Source organism: Myotis lucifugus, unplaced genomic scaffold, assembly GCF_000147115.1.
Source record: "Myotis lucifugus unplaced genomic scaffold, Myoluc2.0 scaffold_466, whole genome shotgun sequence".
NCBI classification, from domain to species: Eukaryota; Metazoa; Chordata; class Mammalia; order Chiroptera; family Vespertilionidae; genus Myotis; species Myotis lucifugus.
Window position 1 is genome coordinate 230,375 of NW_005871514.1, and position 14,152 is coordinate 244,526.

The 14,152-nt window shown below is 47.8% G+C and overlaps 1 protein-coding gene across 1 annotated transcript in view; it reads right to left on the reverse strand.

The window, feature by feature from the left end:
* The window catches only part of MOCS1 (molybdenum cofactor synthesis 1), a 32,412-nt gene that overhangs the window by 12,508 nt on the left and 5,752 nt on the right, over nucleotides 1–14,152 (reverse strand). The window contains 3 exon segments of the mRNA XM_014445603.2: nucleotides 1,093–1,108; nucleotides 10,558–10,729; nucleotides 12,098–12,224. Coding sequence (XP_014301089.1) covers nucleotides 1,093–1,108; nucleotides 10,558–10,729; nucleotides 12,098–12,224 — 315 coding nt within the window.

The window sequence follows — 14,152 nt, forward strand, 5'->3', positions numbered from 1 at the left end:
GACTACTCCAGTGAGGTTGGGCCAAATAAAGGGGACCAGTATGGACTGATGAACTGGGGTAGATACAGAAGCAGCGCAACTTTGAACAGAATGTTAAACTACAGTGGGAAGCCTGGGGAGGGTGTGGGGGGGGGATTAAGAGACCAACTGAAGGACTTATATGCATGCATATAAGATTAACCAATGGACACAAGACACGTGGCGGGGGAGGGTGGGGGGTAGGGGTCGGGGGAATGTCAAGGGGGGGAAAAAAGGAGACATATGTAATACTATTTGTAATACTTTAAGAAATAAAAATTATTATTAAAAAATAAAAATAAAATAAAATAAAATAAAATTTACTCAGGGGGAAAAAAAAAAAAAGATTTAAGAAAAAAGAAGAGCTAAAGTACAAAAAAACTACATTAAGAAAAAAAGTTACAAAATTGCTAGTAAAACTGAGACTAAAAAGACAAGAAAATATTACCAATAATTTCATACCAATAAATTTGAAATAAGAAATAACAAATGTCTAAAATAAAAATTTAACCCAACTGATGTGGCTCAGTGGTTGAGTGTCAGTCTATGAACCAAGAGGTCATGGTTCGATTCCTGGCCAGGGCACGTGCCCAGGTTGTAGGCTCCATCCTCAATAGGGGGCATGCAGGAGGCAACCAATGGATGATTCTCTCTCATCATTGATGTGTCTATCTCTCTCCCCCTCTCCCTTTCCCTCTGAAATCAATTAAAAAAATTTTTTTTTTTAATCTGGCAGACAGGAGGGTGGTAGGCAGTTTGTATCTGGGCTGTGAGGTGCTGGGAACCTCCGAGACCTTGCTGCCTGTCTCTTTAACATCAGAGGAAGCAATGCGGAGTGGGAGGAATGGCAGAGCTGCAGATGTTACCAGAGGAGGAGATGCCATCTGGCAAGAGGGCGCTGATAGAGAGGTACCAGAACCTGATCCGGGTGGCAGACTACTGTGAAAACAGCTACATACAGGCTACAGACAGGAGAAAAGCTTTAAAGAGAGCAAAGCCTACACAACCCAACCCCTAGCTAGTGTTGCTTATCGAATAAATGCTTTGGCCAACGATGTGCTCTAACTGCTGGACATCCAAGGCTCTCAGCCTCGGAAAACAAGTCTTCCATCAATCATATCTCACGGACGGTGGACATTCATAAAGAAAAAGGGGCTTGAAGAGAGACTGGTATTTTGACAGCAAATAAGAACTCACAAAATTGTCCAGGCCAGTGTTCCCAGTGGTTAGAGCGTCGGCCTGTACACTGGAGGGTCATGGGTTCCATCCCGGTCAAGGGCATGCACCTGGGTTGCAGTTTCAATCTCCAGCCCCCGTCAGGTGCATGCGGGAGGCAACCAATCGATGTGTCTCTATGTCATTGATGTTTCTCTCCCCTCCCCACCCCTCCCCTCTCCTCTTCTCTTCTCTCCCCCCGCCCCATAACCCCCTTCCCTTCCACCCTCTCTAAAACTCAATGGAAAAAAATATCCTCCAGTGAGGATTAACAAAACAAAACAAAACAGAACTCACAAATAATAGCACCTGCAAATATGAAACACCTTGTCAGGTATATTCAGAAACCTATGGACTATACAGTTCTGGACGATGAGGGCCACGGTGTCAAGCATGGACATAGTCAGCCTGCAAGAACTGGTGCACGGCTGAGACAAGTCCTCCCATTCAGGCCAGGGAATGCGGGAAGGAACACTCCTTATGAAACCCTGGAACCTGTTAAACCCCCAGCAGTTCCTAATGAATGACTACATGGCAAGTCCTGCTAGGCGTGGAGGTCAGCGCGGCTCAGGCAGGACAGCTTCCTTAAGCCAGAGACTGAGGACACACAGTGGAAGTGGTGGGGGACGTGGAGGCTGAGAAAGCAGTGGCAGCAGCAGTACTGGCATTCCCTCTGCCATGCCTACATCTTCGCCACCCGCCACTGGACCTGTTGCTGATAGTCCAACTCCACCACCACCCCCTCCACCAGATGACATTCCACCACCGCCGCCTCCACCCCCAGTGGGTCATGAAGATGAGGAGGCCACAGTAGTTCAGTATAACCATCCAATCATTATACTGAGAAAGTTGTGGCAATATGTGATATGAAAGACAAGGACGATGAGTGATCATTTATGGAGGGTGCAACATTTATGCAATAAAGAAGAATGATGACGGCTGGTATGAAGGAGTCTGCAATCGAGTGACTGGTCTGTTCCCTGGGAACTATGTTGAATCAATCATCCACTGGATGATTAAATTTTCTTTTGCTTTTAAAGTGGGTTCTTACTGTGGGACTATTAATGGTTAACAAAATTGTCTTAAAATGTGCCCATATTTTCAGTACGTGCTATTTTATTGGTATAACTGAATGCCTACCTGTAAGCATTCATCTTTGAGACAGTTTGTGTATTGCTAAACAGCAATTTATAAAAGAGGCTGCCCATAACTGATTATGCTTAAATACTTAATTTCACAGTATTAACTCTGGGGGTGCGGGGTATGATATTTAATGATTCAACTGTATCATGTTTCGGTACAGCACGGTTACTAGTGCTGTGACGGACTAATATTAATGTCAGAAACTTAAATGCTGGTGCTGATCATACACTATGTTTAGGTTCTCCCATTTTTGAAATATAACTAGTTGTTTAAAGCATGCACACAAATTTAAGTATTGAAATATACTTTAAAAAATCCAAAATGCCTCCAATTTGTGTAATATTTTCTTGGAGTACTCATACTTAGATCTCTTGAAATGAATTGAGTCTTTAAGGTTTCCATGTGAAACAAAACAAACAAAAAAGAGGTTATCTATAATGTTATAATTTGTACCTAAGTTTTTTAATGACAGAATTTGCATTATAAATTTTTTCCATTCACAAATACATAAGTGAATCAAATGTTTCTGATCTTTTCTTCACTGATTTGCTTTTAAAAAATAAATAATAGGTACTGATTTATTGCACACAAAAAGTATCTACCAAAACTGACTCCAAAAGAAGTAGAGAATTTGAATAATGTAGTAACTACTCAAGAAATTGCAGCAGCAGTTTAAAATCTCCCTGCATCCAACGGCTATGCATATATGCATATACATTCTTTGGTTAATCTCTTCCCACCCACCCCCTTCCCTCTGAGATTCCTCAATCTGTTCCATGCTTCTATGTCTCTGGATCTATTTTGTTCATCAGTTTATTTTGTTCATTAGAGTCCACATATGAGTGAGATCATGTGATACTTGTCTTTCTCTGACTGGCTTATTTCACTTAGCATAATACTCTCCAGGTCCCTCCATTCTGTCTCAAAGGGTAAGAGATCCTTATTTTCTACTACTCCGTAGTATTCTGTGGTGTAAATGTACCACAGCTTTTTTATCCACTCATCTACTGATGGGCACTTGGGCTGTTTCCAGATCTTAGAAATTGTGCTGCTATGAACATAGGGGTGCATATATTATTTCTGATTACTGTTTCAGGGTTGGTAGGATATATTCCTAGAAGTAGGATCAATGGGTCAAATGGCAGTTCCACATTTAATTTTTTGAGGAAAAGCCATACAGGTTTCCATAGTGGCTACACCAATCCACATTCCCATCAGCAGTGTACTAGGAATCCCTTTTCTCCACATCCTCGCCAGCACTTGTCATTTGTTAATTATTATGGTGAAGACCTGGGGTAGGGGACGGGTGCAGGCTGGAAGGAATCAATGGGGAAAAAGAAGGGGGGCATCTGTAATACTTTCACAATAAAGATAAATTTTAAAAACAGAAATAAAGTAGCTGAATTATAATAACAAAAAATAAGTAAAAGTGGCCAGATTCCGTGAGGAAACCTTAAAAGCAGTCTCCTATTTCCACTACCATTCAGTAGTGTACTTAAGAACCTAGATATTGCAATAGGACAAGAAAGGGAAATTAAAGGCATATCTATAGAAAAAGTAAATTGTCTTTAGTTGCAGATGATATGGTTGCTAGCACAGAAAACTCCAAAGAATCGAAAGAGACATGTTATAACATTGACAGTAGAGTTACAGGATATATCAACAATGAAATGAGAAAATGTAACTTAAAAAATATGACACTGTGTCTGTTAGGATCCTAGCATAAAACAGAATTCATCCCAGATAGTTAAAATGAAGAGACTGTATTGAAAGAACTACTTACAAAGATATGGGAGGAATTAGGGGCCTCAACAATGAATAGTACAGCACTCAGACTAGCAACATTGGGGACCCATTATTATATGTAAGGCCAAAGGACAGATATAAAGAGAAAGTTAAGCTAGGAGTCCAATTAAGTCACCATGGAGAGAGGCTGCCCTGTGGGAGTTCTAGTCTCAGAGGGAATACAGCTACTGTCAGAACCCAGTGTAGAAATAGAGCAGGGAGCAGTAAAAATAACCTGACCTCACTGGCGGGCTCAACCCATCAGGATCCCAACAGACAAGGGACCCTGGGTGATGTAGTTTCTTGGGTTCAGCAACCTGGGATGGTGAGTCTATGAATAAAAATGATATTAATTCTCCCCAATTTGATGTACATATTTTATGCAATTAAAATCTCAACAGATACACAATGAACATTCTGAAAAGAAAATTACAAAAACAATCCATTTATAATAGCATAAAAATAATAAAATGCCTAGGATTAACCAAAGTGAAAGACTTTAACAATGAAAACTACAAAACATTGATGAAGAAAATTAAAGAAAACATAAATAAATGGAAACACATCCCATGTTCATGGGTTGTAAGATTTATTGTTAAGTGTCAATATTACCCAAAGCAATCAACAGAATTAATGCAATCCCTATCAAATTCCCAAGGACCTTTTTGTAGAACTAAAAAAAAAAAAAAAATTCTAAAATTCATATGGAATCTCAAGAGGCCCTGTATAGCCAAAACAATCTTGAAAGAGAACAAAACTGGAGGATATACACTTCCTGATTTCAAAACACATTACAAAGCTACAGTAATCAAAACAGTGTGGTACTGGCATAAAGACAGACATACAGACCAATAGAATAGAATAGAGAGCCTAGAATACACCCTCTCATTTATAGTCAAATGCTATTTATGGAGGCTGCCAAGACCATACAATAGGAGAAAAAACAGTTTTGGGTTTTTTTCAACCAACGATGCTGAGAAAACTGGATATCCACATGCAAAAGAATGGAGTTGGATCCTTACCTAACACCATATACAAAAATTAATTCAAAGTGGATCAAGGACCTAAATGTAAGTCCTAACACAACAAAATTATTGGAAGAAATTACAGGACAAAAGCTTCACAACATTGGATTTGGCAACGATTTCTTGGATATGACTCCAAAGGCACAGACAACCAAAGAAAAATGGACTTCATGAAAACTTAAAAATTTGGGCACAGAAAGATACTGACTACAGAATAAAAAGCAATCCACAGAATGAGAGAAAATATTTTCAAATTATATATCTGATTAGGGGTTAAGATCCAGGATAATAGAGAACCCTAAAACTCAATAACAACAACTGAACGCCCAACTCGAAAAAGGGCAAAAAAATTGAAATGATTTTTTTCCAAAGCAGATATATGAATGGCCAATAAGCACATGAAAAGATGCTCAACTAACCATCAGGGAAACGGAAATCAAAACTACAATGAGATACCACCTCATACCCATTATGATGGCTACTATCAAAAAAATAATAAAAAATGCTGGCAAGAATGTGCAGATATTGGAACTTTGTCACTGTTGGTGGGAATTTAAAATGGCACAGCCAATGTGGAAAACAGTATGGAGGGTTCTTTAAAATGTTTAAAAATAGGACTACATATGACCCAGCAAATTCCACTTCCACTGTCTCTTAGAAAGCAGGATCTCAGAGAGATACTTCTGTGGTAGGCAGCTATACAGAGATGAGCAGAGTAAGAACAAGGACTATGGGACAGGTACAGAAGGTCACCAGGGAGACAAGTCCAGCGTGACCCTTCCTCCCCTAGCATATCGCTGGTCAATCTATTTAGATCCCCTGACCTTTATTCTCTAGAGATAACATCCTGGCCTCAGTTGTATTTCAGCTCCAGGCTCAGAAAAGCAGCAAAACCAGTCAAGCAACACCAAGGCTGACCTCAGGACTAGCTGCATTGAATAATGGCCCCCTACCTTGGCACCAATCAGTGGAGACCACATCCCTGAAAGGGCACAACTGGAAATCTGCTGAGTATTCTACTGAGATGTTCCCCTGGGACCTCCCCTAAAATCTACACCCTTAAAACCGTTAAAACTCAGGACTTAGAGTGCTCTCCTTCCCTGGAGCACACCCCTGCCTTTCCCTTCCTCCTCTCCCTTCCATTCCCCCTGGCATGTCCCCTTTACCTTCCTCACTTTTAAGCTCCAAGAGCCCTCTTTTTGCCTCTGTAACATGTTTCCTAAACCCATTTCTTCTATCACTCACTACTTCCACCTCTGTGATTTTTCTAAGTAAATGTTCTCTCATAGTTTGAGTCTTGGCTCTGAATTCTTTCCCAGCCAGAACTCAAGTATTGATGTTGCTGACCCAGGTCCCGTCTGACCCCACCAGTCTAACACCTGGTGCTGTTACCCCCGCCACCAACATTTCTATACCCGTTCATAGTAGCATTATTCACAACAGCTAAAACATGGACGCAACCCAACTTGACCAATGAATGGATTATCAAAATATGATATATGTATACAATGGAATATTATTCAGCCTTAAAAGAAAGAAAATTCTGCAATATGCTATAACATGGATGAATTTTGCAAACATTATACTAAGTGAAAAAAGCCAGTCACAAAAGACAAATACTGTATGATTCACTTATACGAGGTTCTTAAAGTAGCTAAAAATCATAAAGACAGAAAGTGCCAGGGCCAAGGTGTGTGTGGGGAGCAAGAATTGGGTTACTGTTTAATAGATATAGAGGTTCAGACCTACTAGATGAAAAGCGTTATGGCCATGGATAGTGGTTATCCTATATAATAAAAGCCTAATGTGCTAAGTGTCTGGTCATCTGGTCATCCATCAACCAATCAAAGCATAATATGCTAATGATATGCTAAGGCCACTCAACTGCTCACTATGATGTGCACTGACCACCAGGGAGCAGACGCTCCGACCAATAGGTTAGTTTGCTGCTGACGTCCGGCAGATCAGGATGGACACACCCTGGAGCCCTCCTGTGGTCCCTCCCTGGCTGGCCAACCTCCTGTGTCCCTCCCCGGCCCCAATCGTGCACTGGTGGGGTCCCTCAGCCTGGTCTGCACCCTCTCGCAATCCGGGACCCCTTGGGGGATGTCAAAGAGCTGGTTTCGGCCCGATCCCACAGGCCAGGCCGAGGGACCCCACTGGTGCACAAATTCATGCACTGAGCCTCTAGTGGCTGTATAACTGTTACCAGGGAATCAAACTTCCCTGTCACTCGTGGGAGCGAGGTGGAGGTGCTCGGGGTACTGCTGAAATAAGAGCTCTCAGAAGCCCCCACGGGATAATGGGATGTGGAAAAAGGCTTTATTTGCATGAAGTCACATTGCTCGGGTTCCAAAGTTCCCTGCCCCTTAGCCAGTCCTGGAAAAATTGCAGCTGGGGTTCCAGCAGTGTCAAAAGCAAGACCAGTGCCCAGAGTGTCTGCTTCATGGTGCAGCCAGGTGTAGTTCAGCATCCAAGCTAATTAAAATCCATTAGTCCATTGTGAGAGTCCCACATGGCTGTGCGGGCGCAGGGGAGAACAGCCCCCTGCAACAGGAGTCACAGGTGAAAGAGAAAGACAGCTAGAACTTCCTTTGTTTGGAAATTTAAATATTCAGGTTTCCTGCACTGGTAGTGGCCACGCCTACTCCAGCCCCTGACTCATTTAGCTTCCAGGTTTGACAGGTAGGCATCCTCCCATGTCACTCAGACCTTACTGGGCATGCATCTACATGTCCTTTTATCTCGTCCCTTCCCCCATCAATCATCTGGGAAGAGACTTGGAGAATATTAGATGCAACTTTTTGGCAAAGCTGTATAAATGGCATGCCTATACTATTGGGTCTGCCCTTTCCTCCTTCCCTGTTAAATAATAACCAGGTTATTACAACGGCATCACAACAATGTACAGGAAACACAGGGACTTAAGGTTGAACCCAAGCCAGAAGGAACACGAAGTGGCCTGAACCAGGGGGCTGTGCCTGACAGCCAGCCAAGTTCAGCAGGTTCAGCCTTTTCCAGGAACCCAGCTTTCTCTGAAGCTCCGAGGAGCAACCAGAAAGACTGGTCAGCTTCCCTGGGACAGGGTGTCCAGCCCAGAAATAATGGCAGGATCCCAGGTCAAGTGACCAGTGGTGGGTGGAGGAAGCTGGCCCTGGGGAAGGAAAGGAGAGGGCTGTGGGGGTCCTGAGCCCTGTCAGATGGCAGGCTCCAGGGGCTGCTTCTGCCTACGGCAGTGTCAGGGGCTCACTGTGCCCAGCACAGGCCCAGACAGGACAACACACTCCAGAGAACACTCGCTGAGCCAGCAAACGAGGCAGAGAGCCGAGGGTTGGGAGGTCCTACCTGGAACAGCTGGGGTGGGGCTGGCGGTGAGGGGGTGGAGGGCTCAACTATCAAGAACACACAACCTTATTTTCCTGATTTCATCATCTACAACCACGTGAGCAAAGGTCTCTCTGCCCGACCCTGGGGCGTAGAAGCGGTGCAGGGCCACCCTTCCAGAGCACTCCCTCCTCATTCCTCCCCGTAAGGCAGGTACCGTCTCCGTCCCGATTGTGAAAGTTGCCCAACGGTATGCTGTCAGTCAGAGGCACAGCTGGGACTCACACATGGGCATGTCCTGCCTCAGAGATTGCACTTTCAACCACTCTCCTTTCATCGGACAAATCTTAGTGAGCACCACCTGTGTTGGCAGGGTCCCAGGTGCTGGGAGCACAGCTGGAACAAACCCTGCCACAGCTCCCACAGAGCCCCACGGCCCCCACAGAGCCCTACGGCCCCCCAGAGCCCCATGGGTCCCTGAAAGCCCCATGGCCCCCCAGAGCGCCATGACCCCCACCAGAGCTCCACAGCCCTCCCTGGGCCCCACGGCCCCCCAGAGCCCCACAGCCCCCTGAGAGCCACACGGCTCCCCACAGAGCCCCACGGCCCCCACAGAGCCCAAGGCTCCCTGAGCCCCCCACAGAGCCCCACAGCCCCAGCAGCCCCCCTCAGAGCCCCACAGAGCCACACAGCCCCCTGAGAGCCCCACGGCCCCCCACAGAGCCCCACGGTCCCAGCAAAGCCCCACAGTCCCCCACTGAGCCACAAAGCCCCCTGAGAGCCACATGGCCCCCCACAGAGCCCCAGGGCCCACTCAGAGCTCTCATGCTAGTTGGCGGAGGGGACAGACAATGCAAAGCAAAAAACCACATACAACCAAATAACATAAAGTCAAAATGAGACAAATCCCGTGGGGAAAAATAAGGTAGGACAGGGTGAAGTAGGCGCTGCCACACTTTTTCTGCAAAAGACCAGACAGTAAATATCTATGGCTTTGCCGGCCACATGGTCTCCCTTGCAACTACTCAACTCTGCAAAAGCAGCCTGGGAAATATGTAACTGAGAGGCGTGGCTATGTTCCAACAAAACTTCATTAATGGACAGTGAATTTAGGATTCATTTAATTCTCACATGTCACAAAATGTTATTCTTTTGATTTTCTTTTCCAATCCACAGAAACATAAAAAAAAAATTCTTTGCTTGCAGGCCACACAAAACGGTGGTGGCCAGATTAAGCCTGTGGGCTGTAGCGTGACAACTCCAGGGACAGAGAGTAGCTGGCGTGTCTATGTGGAAATGTACTTTATTTTTTTCATTTTTAATTATGTTTCAGGGTCTGTATGGAGATGTACTTAGAGTGGTCAAGGAGGGCTCCGCAAGGTGACGACATCTGAGCAGGGACCTGACTGAAGCAGGCAGTGAGCCCTCCGCTCCCAGAGAGGGCTCCTCTCTGGGAGAGGGAGCAGCAAGTGCTAAGACCTGGCACCGTGCCTGGAGGAGAGGAGGGGAGGCAGGGAGGCGGGGAGGCAGGTCATGTGGGCCCAGGCCCCGGCGAGGACTTTAGTCTCAATGTGACAGCAAGCCTCTGGCACTTACTAGCTTTGTGACCTTGGGCAAGTTAATGAACTTCTCTGAGCCTCATTTCTGAATGAAACGGAATAACAATGGTACCCATCTCAGAGGGTGGAAGGACCTGGTGAGCATAAAGCTCTAAATCAGTGATGGTGAACCTTTTGAGCTCAGCGTGTCAGCATTTTGAAAAACCCTAACTTAACTCTGGTGCCGTGTCACATATAGAAATTTTTTGATCTTTGCAACCATAGTAAAACAAAGATGTATATTTTTGATATTTATTTGATATATTTAAATGCCATTTAACAAAGAAAAATCAACCAAAAAAATGAGTTCGCATGTCACCTCTGACACGCATGTCATAGGTTCGCCATCACTGCTCTAAATGAATGAATGCAGCCAATATTAGTACTAATATCGGAGTCCAGCTGGACGAGGCAGGAGCTGGGAGAAGTGGGGACAGCTTCCGCCAGACTCACCCACGATATCCACCACGTCGGGCCGGATGAGCGGCTCTCCACCCGTCAGCCGGATCTTGTCCACGCCTTCTTTCACGAAGAGCCGAGCAAGGGTCAGGATCTCCTCTGTGGTCAGCAGGTCAGCCTTGGGCGTCAGTGGGACCCCCTCCTCAGGCATGCAGTACTGGCCTGCAGGGAAGGAGCGTGGGGAATGATGACAGCAGCCAGGCCCATGATGTGCCCACCCTCACCAGGCCAGGACTTCCTCCTGACCCCACCCAGACACTGAGAAGTCTCGTCAATCTGAGGTGGTACAGACCCTAGGCCAGATTCTCTCTGGGCCTCACCCTTCTCATCTGTGAAATGGTAACACTCCCTCCCCACGGGGGGGGTGGGGGGAGGGGGGGCTGAGGGTGCAGGTTAAAGATAAGCCAGGTAGAGAGCGAGCCTGGTTGAGGTAGGGGGACGCCAAAATGCTGACTCCTCAGTGCTGGGCATGGCCTGCCCGGAGGGCCAGGGCCAGGGCCGGGATCCATTCCTTCTGGCATTGTTCACCCTCTCTCATTTATCTGGTTTGGGCAAATAGCTACCCTTCCGTGTGTGCGTCATGGGGTGAAAAGGCTGGGAAGTACCCTCTGGCCTGGCAAAGCCGCTGTTCTCTGTGGCTACCACCAGCCTATCTACTCCAGATTACTGTCAGCGCTGTCTGATGGGTTGGAAAACTCAGGTACTATATCAGGGCCAGGTAGCAGAATGGGGTAAAGGAGGTGACCCCTGGCGGGTGAGGGCGCCATCCCCACCATCAGTTTGGGTGGTTCAGTGCTATCAAGGATTGGGACCATATCCGTGAAAGGTCATGAAGGCTCCAGAATTGGTCTTTTAAGACTGAATAGAAATGTTTGGTTCAACATTTACATATGCACACACCTATTTCCTGGGCCATGAAGTGAACACATTTCTTACTGTGAACTACAGAGGAAGGGAGGGAGGGAGGAGAGGAGAGGAAGGAGGGAGGAAGGGAGAGAGGGAGGGCAAACAAACGAGAAGTCAAGCAGCGGATACACCCCCAGGGCAGTCCACGTGGGATTATGAAACAAGGACTCTGCATCATCTTGACCCAGATGACCTTGGGCAAGTTAATGAACTTCTCTAGACACTGGAGTGTCTCCACAGCTCAAGTGTTGGCCATGGGCCCTGCTGTGGGCCTCACGTTTTTGGTGTCTAGTGGGGCACCCTGGCACGTCCTGAACGCTGGGCACTGCAGGGCAACAGGGGGGAGGAAGAAAGAACCCTGAGGAGTGAGAGATGCAGATCCAATCTCAATCCCAAACACAACAGCAATTCTCTACTCGAATCTAATCCCAGGTAAAATCCAGCTTCCAGGATCATAAAACTCAGCCTGGACCCCAATACTGTCCTGAACCCCACCTGGCGAGCAAGGCAGCGGGCGGTGGGGAAGTCAGAGAGAGGAACTGGGGACACCGACAAGGAGCCCTGGCATGGGGAGATTTCGGCAGAGGGACGGGAGCGCAGAGAGGGCCCGGGAAGGAGACTCACATCGGAGGTTGCACTTCTCGGTGAGGGAGATCCGCAGGTAGCTGTGGTGGCGGCCAAAGCTGTCGGTGAGGAAGGCGGAGAAGGGGGCCGCGTGCTCCCTCAGGAACTGCCTCCGCCCGGACAGCTCCTGCAGGGACAGGTCAGGTCAGAGCGGAGGACACTTGCAGGAGTGGAGCCAGGGGAGGCCGCCTGATGGAAGCCCACCTCTGGGACATCATTCCTCCCCATCTGTGCAGCTGCACCTCTCACCTTTCCAGCCATGTGGGTCCCACAGCCCTGAGGGAGCTGGGGTTCCCCCTCTCCCAAGACTGGCCTGAGGGAAGGACCTGCTCGGTTGGAGTCCCGCCCGGCAGGACATGCCCACCCCCGCCCTCAGAGGAAGCCTGCCCAGGAACAAATATCTCTTGGACAGGTCCCTGGGACAGGAGGTCCAGGAAGGAGGCAGGAAGGAGCAGGTAACTGAGAGGCACCGTGGCACCATCGCTGCGTGGCTGGGACTTGGTGAGCCACCTCTCCAACCAAGGCCTCCCCTTCCCTCCCTTGACCATGGGAGGCAGAAAGAGCTCCAAGCAAAACCACCAACTCTGGGTGTCACACAAGCTGCCTCCCCCTTAACTATCTCCCTGTTGGCTGGGGTCCCCGGGGCATCCCCAGTGCCCAGGAGGACCCAAAGGGCCAAGCCACCAGGAGCAGCTGGGGAGGATATACACATGGGAGGGCTCCCCGCACACAGGCCAAGGGGCGAGGACAGCACAACCTGGGAGACCTGCAGAAGGAACAAGGCTCCCAGCCCCCAAGAGGGCAGAATGGAGGGGCTGGAGTGATCGTGCAGAGATTACTCCAGTCTTTATCCTTCCTGACCCACTGCAGGAAGAATTACCCACCCGTTGTCTGAGGCCTAAGGGGAAGGAGGTTGCTGGAGGGTCCCTGGAAGGCCCAACAGCTCCTGGGGAGAAAAGAAGGCAGCCAGCCTCACCTTTTCCAAAGTCTGATCTAGTCTGATCTCCCACCTTCAGAGCAAAACCCTGGGTCAAGACAGATGCTGACGAGACCATTGCTCCAAGAAGGAACATTTGCAAAGCATCTTAAAGTTCCAAAGAATGTTCTCTGTTCAATTAATTCCCACATCTTCTCCATGAAGAATCCAAGAACACCCCTGGCAGAACTGGATTCAAATCCAGGTCTCTGATTCCAAGTTCTAAATCCCTTCCTCTGATGGACAGGGTGAGTCCGAGAAGATGCATGGGGCAGTATGAGGGGCGGGCGAGGAGAAGCCATTTCTTTAGAACCTTTAGAACAAAGAAACCATGGCCTTGGCAGTCATCCCCAAGGCCGATGGGAAGGGCTCCGATGAGGCAAGAACCCTGGTTTCTGGGCCAGGTGTGACCTTACACCCTGGGAAAGCGCCCTAATTCCTCAAGCTGTTTCCCAGCTGTAAAAGAAGGAGAGAATAATGAGCTGAGGGGGAGGGGAGGGCAAGGGAGGGGCCTGGGAGCTGGTAGGTAAACACCTAGGATTAGGATTTTGTAATCTAAGAGGCAGAAGGCCTCGGGCCCTCCTGAGGTCCAGGGTAACTTTCGCCTGCACCCAAGAGGGAGAAACATTGACGCCAGTGACCTCCTCAGCCCCGGCTGTTCCGAGAAACCACTTGGGAGCTTAACAAAAAAGCTCCTCTGGAGATCAGTGAATCTGATCTCTGAGCACTTGTGATTTTAATCTCTCCAGGTGACTCTAACGTGCAGCCAGGGCCAAGGGCCACAGCCCGACTCGGGAGAGAGAAGGGACAAGAATGCAGGTGTGAGGGTGTGAGGGTGTGAGGGTATGAGGGTGTGAGGGTGTGAGGGTGTGAGGGTGTAGGGGTGTGGGGGTGCTCCCGTCAAACTGCCCTCACGCTGCCCACACTGAGGCCAGTTTCCCCTGTCCTCTGAGGAACCCTGCTCAGTCATGGCCAGGGAGCAGCAGTCACTTCTCAGAACTGCAGTCTAATACCATCCTAACCATACCTTCCTCCCTCACTCCCATCGCCTTGCCAGTGGTAGCCTTGAGGGTGGGGTA